Source organism: Pleurodeles waltl, chromosome 11, assembly GCF_031143425.1.
Source record: "Pleurodeles waltl isolate 20211129_DDA chromosome 11, aPleWal1.hap1.20221129, whole genome shotgun sequence".
Classification (NCBI taxonomy): Eukaryota; Metazoa; Chordata; class Amphibia; order Caudata; family Salamandridae; genus Pleurodeles; species Pleurodeles waltl.
This window is the reverse complement of record NC_090450.1, coordinates 223,499,490-223,520,519: the sequence shown is the minus strand read 5'-3', so window position 1 is coordinate 223,520,519 and position 21,030 is coordinate 223,499,490. Positions and strand designations below refer to the sequence as shown.

The window sequence follows — 21,030 nt, the reverse complement described above, 5'->3', positions numbered from 1 at the left end:
ATGTGTTTAAACTATACCAGGTGGTCAGAAACACACTGGGGTTCAGGCGGCTGATGGAGGCCTCTACCACCAGGGTGTTGAAGGAGGAAGGCAGGGTCCTCTAAAGAAGGCTTGTGCTGCCTTGTGATTTGCCTGTTGACTGGTGAGCAAGATTCTGGTTTGGCCAAGGAGTTGAAAAGTTTATCTGTAAGGGCCTCACTGAATGGCACTAGAGGCTTCTGGTTAGTTTGTCAAGGATGAAACACTTCTGTCAACACACAAGTCTTTACTTCAGTGGTGGGTAGTGTGAGGTCAAAGTCTTCAGCAACCCTCCTTATCACTATAGCAAAGGAAGCAGACTTTTCTGTGGCTACATTTGGAAGAGAGAGCGGAGGCCACTGTCAAGAGAGGTATCCAGTGTACTGGCATCCTTGTAGTCCAGAAATAAAATTTCCTCATCATAAACAATATTGGAATCATCATTGCCTCTAGTCTTCAATGAATGATTCGGTGACTTTACGCCAAGTGCCACAGTTGGCCTCCGGGGCAGAACCGCTGGGAGTAGTCCTGGCTGTAGGCCACCTTGGATCCCTTGGGGCCCGAAGACTCACCAGAGGTGTCTAGTTGGGTATCAAAAATTTAGACCATAGCTACTTTAAAGCCTTGAAGCTATTGCATTATTTCCCAGTGGTCCAGAAAATCAGAACGAAAAGGCATGATGGTCAGAATTGGTATCACGGCTGGGGACTGATTTTGCCAAACTAAAGAAAAGAGGAGGAGGCTCTGATATGGATTGGGAGGTCGTTCCAAGCATTAGGAGTGATGTAAGAGAATGCCTGTCCTCCTGATCTGGTTCTGTGTGTGTATGGGATTTGTGCAATTCGGACACCCACAGTAGGAAGTGTCTGGGTGGTTAGAGGAAGTTAATGCAACTGTTCAGGTACGTGGGCCTGAGATGTGAGTGTTGTTGCTGAATATTTTGTTGGGTATGTCTTGAGACACAAGGGGGGTCATTCTGACCTCGGCGGCAAAAGGCCCTTACCACCGGTCAGAAGTCCGCCATTCTACCGCCGCGGCCACGGTAAACTGCCACGATCATTCTGACCTCCAACTGGCAAACCGCCAAAAACCCGACATCCACGGAAGGCCGCCTCATCAGCGGGCAGCGATAAACTGGAGATGACCAAACCTCCACCGTCACGCCAACATAAACACGCCCATGCCATTCTGACCCACGAATCCACGCGGCGGTCTTTTAACCGCCGTATTCTATTGGTGGTACACACCGCCGCGGTCAAAATACACAGACATATACAAAACACAGCCACATTGGACAATTTGAAATACACACACCTGATACACATACACACACCACTCCCACACACCCAATCCAATATAAAACACACACCCACATCACCCACAAACCCTTACGACCACAAATATCTGAGAGAAGGCGCAATACACTGAGAGAGAGCACAGGGAACGCAAAGAACAACACACACAGGAACCCAACATCATCACCCACACCACATCTACGCACACATCACCACGCACATAACCACAAACACCACCCCACACCTCATCCACACCACCCCATGGCACCCCAAAGACACCCCAGGTTCTCGGACCAAGAACTCAGGGTCATGGTGGAGGAAATAATTAGGGTAGAGCCCCAGCTCTTCGGCACACAGGTGCAACACACCACAATAGCCAGGAAGGCAGAGCTATGGCAAAGGATCGTAGTCAAGGGTCAACGCTGTGGGACAGCATCCCAGAAATCGGGAAGACATCCGAAAGCAATGGAACGACCTACGGGGGAAGGTGCGCTCGATGGTGTCAAGGCACAACATCGCTGTGCAGAAGACTGGCGGCGGACCCCCACCCACTCCACCCCAATTCACAGCATGGGAGCAAGAGGTAGTAAACATCCTGCATCCTGATGGCCTCGCTGGAGTATCCGGAGGAATGGACTCTGGTAAGTCGATTCTCAACTACTTCCCCCCCCCCCCCCCAGCATGCCAAACCACACCCCCACCCTCACCCCCAATCTCAACCCCCCAGCACACATCCTCCCTGCCAATGTCTCACCAGCACAACCCACCCTAAACAACACCAACCCCTGAATGCCAACCCAAACCATAGACAGCCATCACCTATGCATGACCACTACACATACCCATCCACCCCCCCCAACCACCCTCACAACACCTCCCACAAGGGAATGCCAGCACTGGTGGACAAGGGCACTTACAAAATGCACGCCATGGCACACACATAAGCAATAACCATACTCTTTTACCCCTGCAGGGCCCGAACGCCAACACACCGCCACGGAGGGTCCAGATTTGTCCATCCCACCCCCAGAACGGGCCCCCAGTGAGGACAGCAGCTCTGTCGACCTACAACCTGATGACCAGCCCGGACCATCGGGGACCTCTGGACAGTCGGTTCCCCACACACAGATACAGGCCACAGCAGACCCAACCCCCTCTGGGAATATCAGCACAGCCCCGACCCAGCGGGCCCATGCCTCTGTCTCTAGGACGCGTCAATCAGCGGTGTGTCCGCCACTACAGGGCACCCAGGCTGACCCAACACCCCAACAACAACAGGGACCTGGGGGCAGTGGTAGTGGGCACACCGTCCAGGGGACAGAGGCCCGGGGAAACTGGGCAACTGGGAGGGCTGCAGTGCGACGGGGGGGGAGGACAGGCCCAGGGAACCCACTCTCCAAGAGGCCCTCACCACCATCATGGGAGCATACCACCACTCCCAGGAGATGATGGCGACGGTACTGCCCAGGTTCACGGAGATCCAGGCACAGCAGGAGGAACAGTACATGGGGTTCAGCAATGAACTCAGGAACATCGCTACCGCTATGGGGACCATAGTCCAGGCCCTCAACCGGATAGAAAACACATTGCGGGACCATGTGGCACCCCAAAGGGCCCCTGTCACTAGCCAGGACCAGGAACAGCCTACCACCTCCGCCAGCGCTAGTGGACAGGAGGCCCCACCACAACGACAGGCCACCAGAACCCCACCTCCTGCTGAAGAACAACCACCCCGCAAGCGGAACCTGAGATCTCACAGGAAGACAGAGTAGGATGCCAAGACCGCTGCCAGCATAAGATCCCCCCTGATGTCATCCCACTGTCCCACATTGTCACTCTGTCCAACCTTAAACAGCCCCTGCTCCATCCTTCCACAGGCATATGGACAATGCACCTGTGAAACTGAGAACTGGACTCTGCCATGGACATTACTCCACCCCCACCCATCACCGTTTTAATATCATGTACCAATATCTAGCACTATAAATAAATCACTCATTGCACTGAAATCATTCAGGAGTCAGCCTGTATTTTTTACAAATGTATTACACATTACTGTTCAATAATGTTCAGCCAATTTGTGATGACAACATACCGATGTCAATAAGCTTTAGTCCATGGGCTAACCAAGCAGAAGTCACGCAGTGGGTCATACAGCACTGAAAAGGGAAGGGAACATCAAAAATCAGTTAAAAAGAACTGTGGGGAAATACACAAAGTAGAGATGCAGGAGGCTTTAAGTAAATGTTAAATGGCGTGGGTGATTCTTACCTGTGTGCTACTGAAAATACTGTAGGATAACTGTGTCCCTGTTGTCTGTGTCGTCCCCGTCGTCTTCCTCCTCTTCACTCTCCACAGGATCCACAGCTGCTACAACAGCACCATCTGGAGCATCCTCCTGCAGGAAATGCACCTGGCGTCGTAATGCAAGATTGTGCAACATACAGCAGGCCACGATGATCTGGCACACCTTCTTTGGTGAGTACATCAGGGATCCACCTGTCATATGCAGGCACCTAAACCTGGCCTTCAGAAGGCCGAAGGTTCTTTCTATGATCCTCCTAGTTCGACCATGGGCCTCATTGTACCGTTCCTCTGCCCTGGCCTGGGGATTCCTCACTGGGGTCAATAGCCAAGGCAGGTTGGGGTAACCAGAGTCACCAATTAGCCACACACGGTGTCTCTGTAGCTGTTCCATCACATAGGGGATGCTGCTATTACGCATAACAAAAGCGTCATGCACTGACCCAGGGAACTTGGCATTTACATGGGAGATGTACTGGTCAGCCAAACAGACCACCTGGACATTCATAGAATGGTAATTTTTCCTGTTTCTGTACACCTGCTCATCGTCTTTTGGGGGTACTAAGGCCACATTGGTCCCATCAATGGCACCAATGATGTTGGGGATATGTCCAAGGGGATATGTCCAAGGGCATAGAAATCACCCTTCAAAGTGGGCAAATCAGCCTCCTCAGGGAAAACAATGTAGCTCCGCATGTGTTTCATCAGGGCAGACAACACTCTGGACAAAATCTTTGAAAACATAGGCTGAGACATGCCAGATGACATGGCCACTGTTGTCTGGAATGAGCCACTTGCCAAAAAATGGAGGACTGACAGAACCTGCACTAGAGGGGGAATTCCTGTGGGTTGGCGGATGGGGGACATCAGGGCTGGCTCCAGCTGGGCACACAGTTCATGTATAGTGGCACGGTCAAGTCGGTAACGTAGTATGATATGGCGTTCTTCCATTGTCGACAGGTCCACCAGCGGTCGGTACACGCCAGGATTCATCCTTCTCCTCGCAAGTCCCAGCGGACGGTGCCTAGGAAGGACAACATGGAGCACAGAGTCAAGCAAACCACAGGTACGTTCACACAGCTTGCACAGTACACAGTTATCTATGTATTGAAAGGCGTGTATGTGTGGCAATGCAAGGTCTAGGCCTGTGTGACGCAGTTGAAATTAAGCCATGTGGGCCCTTGAAATGGCGGCTGCCTGACCTGTGAAGTGGGACAATGGGATGTGAGGTCAATGCGCTGGCGTGGCACACCGTGGCGGTAGGCGGTGGAAGACCGCTGTACGAAGACGCATTGGTTAACATTGAAGCCTATGGGTTTCAGGAGCCAATGAGGATGTGCGCCGGCGGTCGCGGTACGCACCGCCGCGGGCGTGACCGCCATTTTCTATCTGCTTAATCACTCGAGACCTGATCATCCACAGGAGAGGACCTATACTGCAAGTGCTGCTGTGACCTCGGTCTGGAAGAGACAATGGCTGCTGCGACTGGGGAAAGGGCCCCTGCCTTCACGTCTGAAGAGTTGGAGAAACTTGTGGATGGGGTCCTTCCCCAGTATGCGTTACTCAACGGTCCTCCAGACCAACAGGTAAGTACACTGGGTGCACATTGAATGGGCTATGCCTGTGTTGAGTGGGGTGGATGTAAGATGGTGGGGTGGGGAGCGAATGAGGAGTGCAACGCACCACAGATGAGAGCATGTGCCACATGGCAAAGTTGGGGAGGGGGGGCAATCACATCTAACATGCAGATAAATGATGATATTTATTTTCCAACCCTGTACATGTCAAATAGGTCAGCGCCCATCAGAAAGTCGACATTTGGCGTGCCATCACCAAGGAAGTCCGGGCCCTGGGGGTCCACATCAGACGGGGCACCCACTGCCGCAAGAGGTGGGAGGACATCCGCCGCGGGACCAGGAAGACCGCCGAGTCACTACTGGGGATGGCCTCCCAACCTAGGAGGGGTGCCAGTCGTACCCTGACCCCCCTGATGTCCCGGATCCTGGCGGTGGCCTACCCTGATTTGGATGGGCGCTTGAGGACATCACAGCAGACAAAAGGGGGTGAGTATCAGCACATTCTGCTATCTATATGCGCAGTGGAGGCGTCTGGGTGGGGGAGGAGGCCTGTGGGTGACATTAGGCCAGGGCGCTTTCTGTAGTGTAGTCCTCTCCTTTAGGCATGGCCCTGTGCCCCCGCCCCCCACCTCTGTAGGGTGCCAAGTACAGCTATCCATGGTCCTGCATCATCCATGTGTGCATTTGTTGTGCATAGACCTGTAGGCCTGGTCACAAGTACTGAGTAGTATACACTGATTGCGCAGCGTAGTGCATGAGGCTCCTGTGTCTGTCCTCTCCGCCAACGGTGTTGACATTGCATGAACTCAACCTGTTTCTTTTTTTCTCCCCCCACCCTTTTTCTTTATCTACTTGTGCATGCGTGCATTAGCATCATCAGGCGGAGGAGAATTGGCATCGGAGCACGAGGGAGCTGCAACTCACAAGGCCCCGGTGAGCCGTGGTACAGACACCGAGGGCACCAGTGATACGGAGGGTGAGGGGAGCACCACAACGGGGACCGGTGGTGACACCAGCGACACCGACACGTCCTCGGATGGGAGCTCCCTAGCGGTGGCGGCAACATCCGGGCCCCCCGCCTCTACAGGTACAGCCGCCACCCAGTGCACCAGCCCTGCCCTCCCAGCAGCCCCTCAGCCTACGCTCCGTGCCCGCTCGCCCAAGAAGGCGGGCGTCTCCTTCGCCCCAGGCACCTCAGCCCCTGCCCCTGTTACCCCTGCTGCCCTCAGTGAGGAGGTCATTGACCTCCTTCAGACCATCATTGTTGGGCAGACTACCCTTTTGAATGCCATCCAGGGGGTAGAAAGGGAGGTGCATCGGAGCAATGCCTACCTGGAGGGCATTCATTCGGGTCAGGCTGCCCATCAACGATCGTTCAATGCTCTGGCCTCAGCACTGACGGCAGCCATTGTCCCTGTTTCCAGCCTCCCTCTTCTGACTGCCTCTGTCTCCTGTTCCTCAGCCTATCCCATCCACACCATCAGACCAGCCTGCACACACCTCAACACCCAAGGGCAGCTCATCCAGACACAAGCACCACAGATCCCACAAACAGTCACCCAAGCAACACCCAGATGCAGACATGCCAACAGTCACTACCATCTCTGTGTCCCCCTCCTCCTCGTCTCCCTAATCCCTCCCTGTGACGTTTACACTCACACCTGCATGCACACCACCATCAGCCAGTGCTTCCATCACCAGCACACCCTCCACACCAGTCTGCACACGTGCAGTCACCACCCCCACTGCCATTTACACGTCCCCTGTGTCCTCTCCCACTGAGTCTGTCACCCCCTCTTCCAAGACACACAAACGCAGGCAGCCACCCACCCAACAGCCATCCACCTCACGACAGCCTACGTCACAATCACCTGCACCCAAACACAGCACACCTGACTCTCCTACAACCACATCCTCTTCCTCCACTCCCATCACCACTACTCCCACCCTTTACCTTGGTCCTAAAAAAGTTTACCTCTCCAATCTTAACCTCTTTCCCTCCCCTGACCCATCCCCTCCATCTGCTAAGAGTCCCAAGAGCACCTCAGCCACCACCAGCCCAGCTACAAGTGTGACTGTAGTGCATGGGTTCTGGAGTCCACCCTTTGGCAGCAGTGACACATCTGTCAGCAGCAAGGGGACAGCCAGCCCCCCCCCCTGGCAAGAGGACCCAGAAACTCAAGGGCTGCCGTGAGAAGACTGACACGGCTGCCCCCAAGGACCAAAGTTCGCCCACTTCACCTGCCACAACATCCCGGGGAGGCAAGGCCCAGAGAGCCTCATCTAAGGAGCGAAAGGGCAGCAGGGCGGAGAAGTCAGCCAGCAGGAAGGCGGAGCAGGAGGGCCCCACAAGCCCAATCCCGGGTGTAAGGGAGGACACCCAAGGGCCCAGGACTCCGTCACCGAAGGGTCCAGCAACTGGACGGTCGGAGGGCGAGTGAGCAGGGAGTCCAGGCCAGGTCTGGCTCCCTTGAATTACTGGACAAGCACAGCTGAACAGGGCCCCGCCGTGAAGAAGAGCACCGCTGAACAGGGCCCCGCCGTGCAGAAGAGCACCGCTGAACAGGGCCCCGCCGTGCAGAAGATCACCGCTGAACAGGGCCCCGCCGTGAAGAAGAGCACCGCTGAACAGGGCCCCGCCGTGCAGAAGAGCACCGCTGAACAGGGCCCCGCCGTGCAGAAGAGCACCACTGAACAGGGCCCGCCGTGCAGAAGAGCACCGCTGAACAGGGCCCCGCCGTGCAGAAGAGCACCGCTGAACAGGGCCCGCCGTGCAGAAGAGCACCGCTGAACAGGGCCCCGCCGTGAAGAAGAGCACCACTGAACAGGGCCCCGCCGTGAAGAAGAGCACCGCTGAACAGGGCCCTTCGTGTCAAGCACTGCTCCGCTGGGCCCCGCCGTCTCAAGCACCGCTCCGCTGGGCCCTTCCTGTCAAGCACCGCTCCGCTGGGCCCTTCATCTCAAGCACCGCTCCGCTGGGCCCCGCCATCTCAAGCACCGCTCCGCTGGGCCCTTCCTGTCAAGCACCGCTCCGCTGGGCCCTTCATCTCAAGCACCGCTCCGCTGGGCCCTTCGTGTCAAGCACCGCTCCGCTGGGCCCCGCCGTCTCAAGCACCGCTCCGCTGGGCCCTTCCTGTCAAGCACCGCTCCGCTGGGCCCTTCGTGTCAAGCACCGCTCCGCTGGGCCCTTCCTGTCAAGCACCGCTCCGCTGGGCCCCGCCGTCTCAAGCACCGCTCCGCTGGGCCCTTCGTGTCAAGCACCGCTCCGCTGGGCCCCGCCGTCTCAAGCACCGCTCCGCTGGGCCCTTCGTGTCAAGCACCGCTCCGCTGGGCCCTTCGTGTCAAGCACCGCTCCGCTGGGCCCCGCCGTCTCAAGCACCGCTGGCACAATGACAGTGCCGGTTCTGTGTCGAGCTACTGGTCACGGTTCACTGTGCCCACCATGCCTCCTCCATGACCAGTGATCTCTGTAATCCACCTGATGGACTGTGGCTTTGCACTCCCCAGGATTGTACAGTGGGCAAACCACCCACTGTAGAGACATTGAGAGACTGTGGCTTTGCACTCCCCAGGATGGTACAGTGGGCAAACCACCCACTGTAGAGACATTGAGAGACTGTGGCTTTGCACTCCCCAGGATGGCACAGTGGGCAAACCACCCACTGTGAAGACATTGAGAGACTGTGGCTTTGCACTCCCCAGGATGGCACAGTGGGCAAACCACCCACTGTAGAGACATTGAGAGACTCTGGCTTTGCACTCCCCAGGATGGCACAGTGGGCATGGTGGCCCCTTCGTGGATCTGGCGTCGTGGACTCATGTGGCTGTGGTGCCCCCCCTTCCCTTCCCCCTGTGCCTGTAGTTTTATCATCAGATGCCCCAGCAGTGTTCTCTCCAACTGACTCAGGTCTCCTGTGTGGGCTTTGCCCTTGTGTTGATACACTTTGGCCCACGGACACTTGGCATTTCGTTAAATGTGCAGGACTAATTGCCTCGGTTTATCGATTGCACAAAATATTTATTTTCTTTTGTATTATTTTTATTGCTATTTGACCATGACTTAACAGAGGCTATTTTTTACATAAATTTTGAATCTCTATTTAATTATGTCTTTGCATTTTTCCGGGGGGTTTGGGTGGTGTCACTGTGACTTGTTGCTCTGCATTGGTGTGTACATAGTTTGGGGGGGGGTGGGGGTCGCATATGTGTGTGCCGTAACCTTTCCTCCTCCCCCCTCCCCCCTCCCCTGTGTCGTAGGTGCAGTACTCACCGTTGTCGTCTGCGCCGGCGTTCGTACTCGTGGTAGATGAGCAGGTAGACGAGAGCAGGTAGGATGTTTAATTCGGGTTCCATGCTGTCCTCCGTCCTCGTGGAGTGCATAGAGGTGAACGTTTTCCCGTTCGTAGTCTGTTTCCGCCGTGTTTTTATCGGCGGTGCTCCCGCCTCAGAAAAGGTGGCGGATTGGTGTGTTGTGATAGTGTGGGCGGTACATTGTCTGCCGCCTGCCTGTTGGCAGTGACCGCCGCGCTGTTTGTTTGTCCCGCCGTGGCGGTCGGAGTGTTAAAGTGGCGGGCTGTGTTTGGACCAATATTTGGACCGCCGGCCTGTTGGCGGGTTGGCCGCCGCTTTATCACCGACCGCCAGGGTTAGAATCACCCCCAAGATCTTGAGACTTTAATCTTTAGCATTGATATATTGAATAGTAATGTTAAGTGGCAGTGTCTTTCCGTATATATTTGAATAATTGCAAGAATTTTGAAAAGTCTTTTTGCAGCGCAAGAAGACAGTTCACAATGATGTGAGCAATGCATTAATGTTTTTTTCTCCTTCTCTCAATGTTGTTTTGAAAACTAATTGTAAAACAAATGACTTCGTATCACTTCTCTATATTTGTTGCACAAATTTCAGCCACCACAGCAACTTCAGCTCAGGAAACATTTCCATGCTGTCAGAGGAATGACAGCACTTGAAAGAATGTCATCATACCTCTTTGAATCTAATTGAAACCACCACCACCAAAACATATCAATATTTCACCTAATCCATGACTGTTTTTTGGCATGTTCTGCTCTTCACTCACTCATCTCCAGGCCGGTCCAACCCAGACTAAAGGCAAACTGCTGCTCTGGTTAGTTGCCTGCCTTTCTGGGAGAGGGGGTGTATACCAGAAATCATCCATTCCTAAAAGGAGCACAGCCTTTCAAAAATCTTTCCAGTGGTTAAGTACTTCCTTCCATCCAAGCTAGATCGCGCCAAACCCGCCCCCCAGGCTGTAAAAATATTTTTACAAATGAAATGGACAGGGGGTCACCGTGAGCCAATATGGCCCCCAAGGAAACCATACAGCTGTTAAAAAAATATATATATTATTATTATATATATATATACACATACATATATATATATATATATATATATATATATATATATATCCAGCACAAAAATAGACGTGGCACTCCTGGAGTCTGTAGAATGAAGTATCATTTATTTCATTAAGAAAGCAACAAATATTGCAGATATAACAAATAACGCCGACTGGTATCCATAGAATCACGGCATATGTATGCCAGAACAGACAACAGAGGCCTCTGCCGTTATTTGGTATCAAGATGACCATTAATAGTAGCAGATGAAGTTTGTGCTGGAAAAAAAAATACGTGTTTGGGGAAAAGAACGAAAAAAATGATGTGTTTGGATTATTGGTGTGGTACAGGCAAGCGTGAATATTGACCAAGTTTTAATCACATGCCTAAGCGAAGGGGGAAGGTTCTCTCATCAGCTGATTTGACTTTGAACTAATTATCTGAGTATGCGATCTATAAAATCTGATGTGAAGAGTGAATCAGTGGGACAGATGAAATCACTTGAAAAAGACGTAATGTCGAAACGCGTTGTGATATCTGCGATATTTGTTGCTTTCTTAATGAAATAAATTATACTTCATTCTACAGACTCCAGGAGTGCCACGTCTATTTTTGTGCTGGATATACGAGGGTTGCTGGTCTTCGCCCTAACGTGTGCACCGGCAGAAAGGCGCGTTGCTTTCAGACCAGATTGTGGTTTCATATATATATATATATATATATATATATATATATATAGATTTATCTGTATATAGATATGTCTATATATATATATATATATATGTATAGCAATCACTGTTGACCGTCCCACAGGAAAACCACACCCACACCAAAATATAAAAGTAATCTCTTTACACACACACACACACACACACACATATATATATATATATATATTATAAACGCTTCACTCTGATTATGCTCATAACATATGCCGTTTTTTCCATTACATACAAGATCATTATACAGAAACATTTTAAACCGACACAGCATTTCAAAAGTGTTGTTTATAGGAAAATAACCTAATGTTGTGAATTCTTGCAGTGTGAAGAAATAGTTAAAATAATAAATCATCACGCAGATTTATAGTCAGGTATAGCATAGTTAGTGACAAGAATCGTACTCAAAGCAGTAAAAGAATTTGCCAACATTGTTTTATTGACTCTTATCACTATGATGTAATTTAATCCTGAAGATACTCTAACTAAAGGTATAATGCAGTAGAATTCACACATTAGAGCACACACAATATTTTAGTTAATTTTTTAACTTATAATTAGTCACGTAGGTTAATAACTTGGTAATTTAATAGTTAGAAACACATATGATAAGGTGAAGTAAATATTTGTTTGGTTGTAAGGGTTTAAAAAGAATAAGATATAAATACGGAGGAAAGGGTTCATGACCGGAAATGCCTGGGAACAAGGTCGCTATGACCGAAACGCGTTGGGCAGCTTTGTGTCAAGTTTGATTTATACGGAGCCCAGAAATAAAGAAGTTTTGAAAAACTGAAACTTTTGAAGTGCGGTTTTTCCTTCACCGACTTGAGGAATCTGTTTATATATATATATTCTCAACCAGTTCTCTTGCAGTTGCAGCCTGCAACTTAAAAGCAATGCACACACTTCAACTGACACGTTTCAACTGTAGCTCTAAGGCAGCAATAAAAAAGTCAAGTAACTCTTGTGATTAAATTTCTGCTAGAAAAGGATCTGACATTTGTCTAGTGGCAGTTTTTATGCCATAAAGTAGCACAGAAAGTTTATATGCCTGCTGAAACTGTATTATATGTGAATAGCTGAGTGGATTAGTAAAGCCAGCCATTACCTGCGCTATAATACAAATGAGATGTATGTGTGAGGGGGGCTATGGAGAGATTAAATACACTTTTGCTGTGTGCTAGTGAGGGAATCAGAGGAGGAGGTAATGGGAGTGGGAGAAGCAATAATGATTGTTGGACTGGGCGCTAGAGGCACTAAAGACTGATGATTGGTATGTGACAAGATGATGTAATAGTGTGTCTTTTTTGGCTTTTTGAGTGTCTTCAGAGAACATGCTGATTGAGGGAAGAAGCAAAGGTCTACTGTTGCAGCTATCACACACACACACTCACCAGCAATTTTGTGACCGTCCACATAGGCCAGTGTTTTAGAGTAACATTTCAGCCAGTAGCAGAGATGCATCTCGTTGGATGACTGCTGCTCAAGCCCTAACTCAGGTTATAGAGGACAGCTCTGACATAGGCTCAGAGACCGAGACAGCAGATGGTGAGACAGCATCTGAGGGATAGGGCAATGGTACAGATTCTGGGAGTGATTTTTCAGTCGGCGAAGTCCCATTCGATAACTCCTCTTCCAGTGATTATGAGGGAGGTGATGAGGAAAGTCCTGCTGTCCCTTCGCAAGCACAGTCTGTGCAGCGGGACAATAGCGGTTTAGCCCATCCCAGAGAGCAAGTGCATGCGGCGGCAGGCACAGAGAGAGTGCTCTCTTGGGAGCTCCCCAATTTAGTTCAGCCCCAAATTCCACCGCCGAAATCGTATTGTGGAGACATCAAAATGATCTATCACAAAACAAACTGGTTTTGTAAGGCAGGCACCTGCGTTTTTGGTCCTGGGCTCGGCAGCCATATAGGATACCCAGAATGCCCTGCAAAGCTCAAATGTTGAATAAACATTCTATTTTTTCTTGCATTTTTGTCACACAAATTACAAGAATATGCTGGTATCCACAAAATTCCTACCACCCAGTGTTTCCCCAACTGTCCCGATAAAAACGTTACCCCACTTGAGTGCCTGTACCTAGCGCTTGCGCCAGGATTGGATCATCCCAGGGTCAACAGTTGCCCCTATGTAAGGACCAACATTGACCGCTGTGTGATCTATTCCTATCACGGGCACTAGGCCTACCCACACAATTCAGGTACCATTTTTATCGGGAGACTTGGGGGAATGCTGGGTGGAAGGAAATTCGTGGCGCCTATCAGATTCCAGAACTTTCTATCACCTAAATGTGTGGAAAAAGTGGGTTTTTTTGGTCAAAGTTTGAGGTTTGCAAAGGATTCAAGGTAACAGAACCCTGTGAGAGCCCCACAAGTCACCCCATCTTGGATTCCCCTAGGTGTCTAGTTTTCAAAGATGCACAGGTTTGGTAGGTTTCCTTAGGTGCCGGCTGAGCTAGAGGCCAAAATCCACAGCTAGGCACTTTGCAAAAAACAGCTCTCTTTTCTTTGTTATGTGTTCATGTTGAGTTTTGGGCATTTCCTGCTAGCTACGGCACTAGGCCTACCCACACAAGTGAGGTACCATTTTTATCAGGAGACCTGGAGGAATGCTGGGTGGAAAGAAATTTGTGGCTCCTGCCAGATTCCAGAACTTTCTGTCACTGCAATGGGAGCGAAAAGTGTTTTTGGGCTAGATTTTGAGGTTTGCAAAGGATTCTGGGTAACAAAACCTGGTGAGAGCCCCACAAGTCACCCCATCCTGGATTCCCCTAGGTGTCTAGTTTTCAAATATGTACAGGTATGGTAGGTTTCTCTAGGTGCCGGCTGAGCTAGAGGCCAAACTCCACAGCTAGGCACTTTCCAAAAAACACGTACATTTTCAATGTGAAAATGTGATGTCTCCATGTTGCGTTTTCTGTTGCGTTTACTGTTGCGGGCCTTAGGCCTACCCACACAAGTGAGGTACCATTTGTATCGAGAGACTTGGGGGAATACAGAATAGCAGAACAAGTGTTATTGTCCTTTGTCTTTCTCTAGATTTTGTCCTTCCAAATATAAGACTTAGTGTAAAAAAGACGTCTATTTGGGATATGCCCTGTAATTCACATCCTAGTATGGGCAACCCGGAATTCAGAGATGTGCAAATAACCACTGCTTCTCAACACCTTATCTTGTGACCATTCTGGAAATACAAAGGTTTTCTTGATACTTATTTTTCACTCTTAATATATTTCAGCAAATGAATTGCTGTATACCCGGTATAGCATGAAAACCCATTGCAAGGTGCAGCTCATTTATTGGCTCTGGGTACCTAGGGTTCTTGATGAACCTGCAAGTCCTATATATCCCCGCAACCAGAAGAGTCCAGCAGACGTATATTGCTTCCAGAAATCTGACATTGCAGGAAAAAGTTACAGAGTAAAACATGGAGACAATGGCTGTTTTTTTTTTTTACCTCGATTTCAGTATTTTGTTTTTCAGCTGTTATTTTCTGTAGGAAAACCTTGTGGGATCTACAAAACTGACCCCTTGCTGAATTCAAAATGTTGTCTATTTTGCAGAAATGTTTGGCTTTGCGGGATCCAGCATTGGTTTCATACCCATTTCTGTCACTAACTGGAAGAAGGCTGAAAGTACAAATAAATAGTAAAAATTGGATTTGTCCCAGTAAAATGCCAAATTGTGTTGAAAATGTTTTCTGATTCAAGTCTGCCTGTTCCTGAAAGCTGGGAAGATGGTGATTGTAGCACCAGAAACCCTTTGTTGTTGCCATTTTCAGGGGGAAAACTATAAGCCTTCTTCTGCAGCCCTTTTTCCCACTGTTTTTAAAAAAATGAACATTTTGCAGCATTTTGGCTAATTTCTTGGTCTCCTCCAGGGGAACCCACAAACTCTGAGTACCTTTAGAATCCCTGGGATGTTGGAAAAAAAGGACGCAAATTTGGCGTGGATAGCTTATGTGGACAAAAAGTTATGAAAAGCCTAAGTGCGAACTACCCCAAATAGCCAAAAAAGGGCTCAGCACCAGGGGGGTGGGAGGTGGGAGAAGAGAGAAGGGGGAAGTAAGGCCCAGCAGCTAAGGGATTAAACCATCTATAGTCCTAGACATATTGCGTTTGTCACTCAGGGTTCTGCAAAGCATCCAGTTGTAGAGGCTAATTCATGACAATGCTGAGTGTGTAGGATCTGCATACCTCTGTCTATGAAATCTGCAATAATAGATCAGCACTTTCTGTTTGCGGTCTCATCACAATAGCCGTCTTCAGCTCCCTAAACATACTGGATGGTCATAGTACCTCTGCTGTTTCTCCTCCACATTCTCAGAGTCCATGTCCTTTCGTACTTGGATGGTTACATGATTCTTTTAGCCTCGCTCCTGCAAGCCCATTTGTAACCCTGGTGCACACATTTCTGTAATAGCAGCTAAATGTCACCTTCAACATTTGCAGTAGCAGAATTGCATTCATGCTTTGTTCCAAAACACCTCATAAGTGTACTAGGTTATCTTTTCTAGTGTAAGTCTGTAGTATTGTCTTTGATCTCTTCTTCATGAATTTCCGGCTTTGGTGTGTCAACAGTGAAGGGTGAAAGACTATATATGTACTACAGTCAGTCCCGAAGCTTTCATCCGCTGGCTGCTTTTAATGTGGGCACTGAGCTGCCATTGTTATCAGTTCTCAAATGTTGCAGGTCCTTCGCAGTTCCATGGCTAGGTGGATGGTTAAGTCTGAGTTGGAACCTCACCATCGGACTCCAACTGGTGGCTGGCCGAACATAGACCCACACACAGAACCCATGCTAGGAACCTCAGAATAATCACAGATGGCAAACTGAACATGACTGCACAAGTCAAAGGCACAACTACATCCTGCTTCCACACCTGAAATTGCTGAGGAAGATCGTCAAATGGCTCCCAGGCAACACCAGAAAAGCTGTCACTCATGCCCTAGTGATCAGCAAGTTGGGATATGGGAACACCATCTATGCCAGGATCACTAAGCAACTCACTAGAAGACCACAAACCATCCGGACCTCAGCAGCCAGACTCACTCGCAATCTCCTACGTATTCAAGTCTACTCACGAGTCAATCCAAGGAAGTTGTATATTCCAGCCTGATCAGTGATGTGATCCCAGGACCCCAGAGCTCCAATAATTCGTAGTTTCTCTCTTATTTTCTCTCTGACAAGTATTGTGCGCTCAACCTTTACCCTGAGGTCTTCTTTCCTAAACACAGAAAATGCAGCATGATGAGAATTTTATTAAAACGAGTGCAGCTGCCCTTCTAAAAAAATAAATAAATAGTAAAACATCTCTGTCACCCGAAAGAGGTTTAAAAAACTTTAATAGGTTAAATTGGTCTTTGTAGTGTTAATATACACCAGACCCATTACTGTAGCCTCATTACTATAATATCTATTTGATACATTTTGTTATGGACACAAATCTGAAAGCAATCACCATTCTTAAAGCCTACAGAGAGAAAATAAATAATCCTTATTAAACGTACTAACCCAAAACAAAGACTTCCGATTACGTACACTAAATGAACAAGTTACTTACCTTCGGTAATGCATTATCTGGTAGAGACTTATCTAGGTGCAGATTCCTTCCCTTTGACTTTCCAAGGAGTCAGACTGGATCTGGAAACTTCTGCTTGAGCAGTACCCCTGTGTGAGCTGTCAGGTGGCTCAGTTCGGTTCCTCGTGGATCGAAACTAGGGCCTTCAGAGGGATCACCCGAAGCCTGGTAAATAAGTCCGCAGAGCGGGGAGGCATGGGTGGGTGTAAGGAATCTGCAGCTAGATATAGGCGTCATTATGAACATGGCGGTAAACACCGCCAAACGCTGTGACGGCGGTGAACAGAAGACCGCCGTTGGCGGTGAAAAGAAACCCACCATATAATGAACCAAAATCCCAAACCCGCCAAAAATCACCAGTCCACCAGTCACCGCCAGGACCTTGTCAGCAGAAATGCTGGACCTTCCACCCCACCACCGCCAAGCACACCAACATCCCGCCCTCCAAATAATGATGCACAAATCACCTTGGCGGTCAGTGGAAGTCGAACGACCAATGGCGGTGCCGACCACTACGGGCGGCAAGTGGACCCAACAACAAGAAGTGCACACATTGGATACGCTAGAAACCCACACACCTGACACACATCCACAACACCATACAACACTCACATACACACCCCACAATCCTTTGCAACAAAAGTAGGCCAACAAAGACAGAGCAGAAGAAGCAGACACCGAACACCACTATACACAAGACTCACACCGACCCACAGAGGAGCACCCTCACCGCAATTCAATTCCACCCCTGACACCACTCACCACACTTACCATGTCACCCCCAAACATCCACGCTTCAAAGAAAGGGAGCTAAGGCCCATGGTGGATGAGATCCCGAAGGTGGAGCCACAACTATTCGGGGCTGAGGTGCAGCACACACCCATCGCCAGGAAGATGGAGCTATGGCAGACCATTGTCAACAGGGTCAATGCAGTGGGGCACCAGCCACAGACCAGGGACGACATCCGCAAGAGATGGAACGACCTGCAGGGGAAAGTCAGGGCCATGGCATCTAGGCACCACATTGCAGTCCAGAAGACTGGGGGAGGACCTCCACCAACACCACCCGACTACACCGACAGGGAGGAAAAGGTACTAGCCATCCTGCACCCTGAGGGACTCACTGGACTCACTGGAGGAATGGACTCGGGTAAGTCGTCTACACATTACCAATAAAGTAGTTATCAGTCAGTTGCATCCATACTTCACTTTGTTCACACATTATGACAGGGGACAGTGTTACAGGTGTGATATGTGTTTTATTTGTGGCAGGAATTGAATAGTGCAAGTTACAGTGATGGCAGTTGGTCCTGGGTGGTTTTCCCCAATATCAACATGGTGGCAGCCTTGTTGTTAGTATTGATGGGTCCATCAATGCCTACATGAGTTCTTATTGATTGTTAGCACTGTTTGGTGGTTGCTTGTGTGGGATGGTTAGTGGGCAGATTGTTGCAGAGTTACTTCTTAGAGCGGGCCTTGTTTTTGGCAGGGGTTCCAGTCCCATATCTTGGCCTGAGGGTCCGTTTGGGCACCTTCTGTTGACCTAGATGGGATGACATGGTTGTTCCTTCTGTTTCCTCTGAGGGTAGTTTGTGGAATGTTGCTGCTGATGCTGTCGTTGTCTGGTCTGTCTCCTGTGCTGTAGTGGGGGCACACAGTTATTTCTGTTTCTGTACACCTGTTCACTGACTCTTGGGGGTATTATAGGTATGTGGGAGCCATCAATGGCACCGATCACATGTGTTATGTTTGCAAACGCATAGAAGTCAGATTTGATGGCAAGGAGGTCAGTACTTTGGGGAAACCTCACATAGGACTGCAGGTGTCGTACAAATGCATTAAGAAATCTTGTCAGTATCATGCAGAACATTGGCTGTGAAAATCCTGCACCCATGCCCACTGTCACTTGAAATGAGCTTGTGGCCGGGAAATGGAGTGCACCTGCACTTCAGTAGGGATGGCATGCTGATTACGATTTGCTGGAGTTAGTGCAGGATCCAGTAATGCACAAAGTTTGAGAATAGTTGCAGAGGTGAGTCTGCAATTGATTATGATGTGACGATCCACCATGGTCCGCAAATCAACAAGGGGTCTGTATGCCGATGGGGCCCTTCCTCGCCACAAGGGTCGGTACCTAAGAGGGATTGGAAACACATGCGAGGAACACACATACATTGTCATTCATTGTGCACTGCATACTTGATTGTAGGGACTCAAAAGTAAAATGTTCTTGACAGAATTTCATCTAGACCTTAATGAGTGAACAGGGTTTGTTATGTGTGGTATTGTTAATGGTCACATGCATAGGTGGGTTAGGTGAACAATAGGGCCCGCATTGTGCAGATATCATTTTTATTAATGCATAGTTAATGCCAAAATGTCTGCCCCCTGTAATCCAGAACTGTCGTTGTGGAAGTGACCTCATACCGCTAGCGGTTGATGTAACAGCGTAAGGCAGTGTTTGCTGCTGTTCGCACCGTCATTGGTTAACATGGATGCCAATGGGGAATCCTGGCATATCATGATCGCCGCCAGCGGTGATGGTGCACACCGCCGCGGTACGTACGCGAATTCGTCACACCAACTTCACTTGACTCCCTGATCTCGTGCGAGCAGGTACTCCACTGAGTGTACTGCTGTGTCCTGCCTCTGGTCATGGACGTGGCTCGTGTTGCAGGGGAAAGGGCCCCGGCCTTCACCCAGGAGGAATTGGAGAGGCTAGTGGATGGGGTCCTGCCCCTGTATGCCAAGCTCTACAGACGGCCAGAGGTACAGGTGAGTCGGGGGTTTGGGGCCACTGTCTGAGTGTAATGGATAGTGTTGTAAGTACATATGTGTGCACCTCTGAGCCTGCATGGGCCATGGTTCATGCCATGCTGCGTGCGTATGAACTGTAAGTCTGTCAGTACTGTCCGTCCCATAGTGGACGTATAGCCAGCTGTACACATTTTCCAAGTGGCTGACCTCTGTGTTACATTTCTGTGTCTCCCTTTTAGGTCAGCGCCCACCAGAAGAAGGCACTTTGGTATGCCATCGCCAAGGAGGTACGGACCCTAGGGGTCTATAACCGGCAGAGCACCCACTGCAGGAAGAGGTGGGAGGACCTGCAACACTGGGCGCGAAAAATCTGTGAGGCCCAGCTGGGGAAGTCCTCCCAACATGGAAGGGGTGCCTGTTGGGCCCTGACCCCCCCTCATGCTATGCATCCTGGCGGTGGTGTACCCAGACCTTGATGGGGGCTTGAAGGCTGCCCAGCAGTCACAAGGGGGTGAGTACTCATGCTGCAATCTTAACCCTTAATGGATGTCTGTGTGTGCATTAGGGTTTATGCTGCTTAGTTGCAGGGGCTCTGACTGAAGTCCATCTTCATGATGGTCCCGTAGGGTGTAGGGGTGTTTTGGTCAGGTCTTCTACACGTTGGGTCCTTAGGTAGTTCAGGGGATGGGTGTAGAGCAGGGTTCTGGTCACTAGTCAGGGGCATGGCCATGGGCATAGTGGAAGGGGCTGCCTGTTGGGAGGGGGGTCTTCTGAGTGGGTGGGTGTCTGGCCACTATGTTCACTACTCTCAGCCATTTACAAGCGTCTCTCCTGTTTTGTATCCCCATCCTTGTTCTCTTGTGTTGTTAGTGCACATCAGCATCATCTGGCGAGGGAGCTGAGGCACCGGCAAGGGGGGATGCATCGGCCCATGGATCCTCAGAGGCAGAGTCATCCGATGCCAAGGAAACCAGTGGGTTGGAGGGCGAGGGGAGTACCACGGGGGAGGCAACTACCACTGGAGGTAGTGACACTGATACCTCCTCCGATGGGGGCTCCCTGGCAGTGGCGGACCCTAGTGGGCACACCCCTACAGTATCATCTTCCGCCACGCCCCATGCCATCACCACCCTCCCTTTTGCTTCCCACCGAGTTGCCTGTGCCTGCTCACCCAGAAGGGCGGGCGTCTCCTTCGCCCCAGGCACCTCCTTCCCCACACCAGTCAGCCCTGCTGCCCTCACATAGGAGGCTATTGACTTCCTGAGAACCATCTCTGTAGGGCAGACAACCATCGTCATTGCCATCCAGGGGCTAGCATCAGAGATGCAGCAGACAAATGCCTATCTGGATGGCATTCACGGTGCAGTGTCTGGCCTACAGAGATCTTTTCAGGCTTTGGCCTCCTCTTGGACAGC

The 21,030-nt window shown here is 50.0% G+C and overlaps 1 protein-coding gene across 1 annotated transcript in view; it reads right to left on the bottom strand.

Moving 5' to 3' along the window:
• GOT1L1 (glutamic-oxaloacetic transaminase 1 like 1) overlaps window positions 1-21,030 on the bottom strand; it is a 368,573-nt gene that overhangs the window by 19,266 nt on the left and 328,277 nt on the right. Inside the window, exon 8 of the mRNA XM_069213449.1 lies at window positions 16,362-16,504. Within this exon, the coding sequence (XP_069069550.1) occupies window positions 16,362-16,504 (143 nt within the window). The remainder of the gene's footprint in view (window positions 1-16,361; window positions 16,505-21,030) is intronic.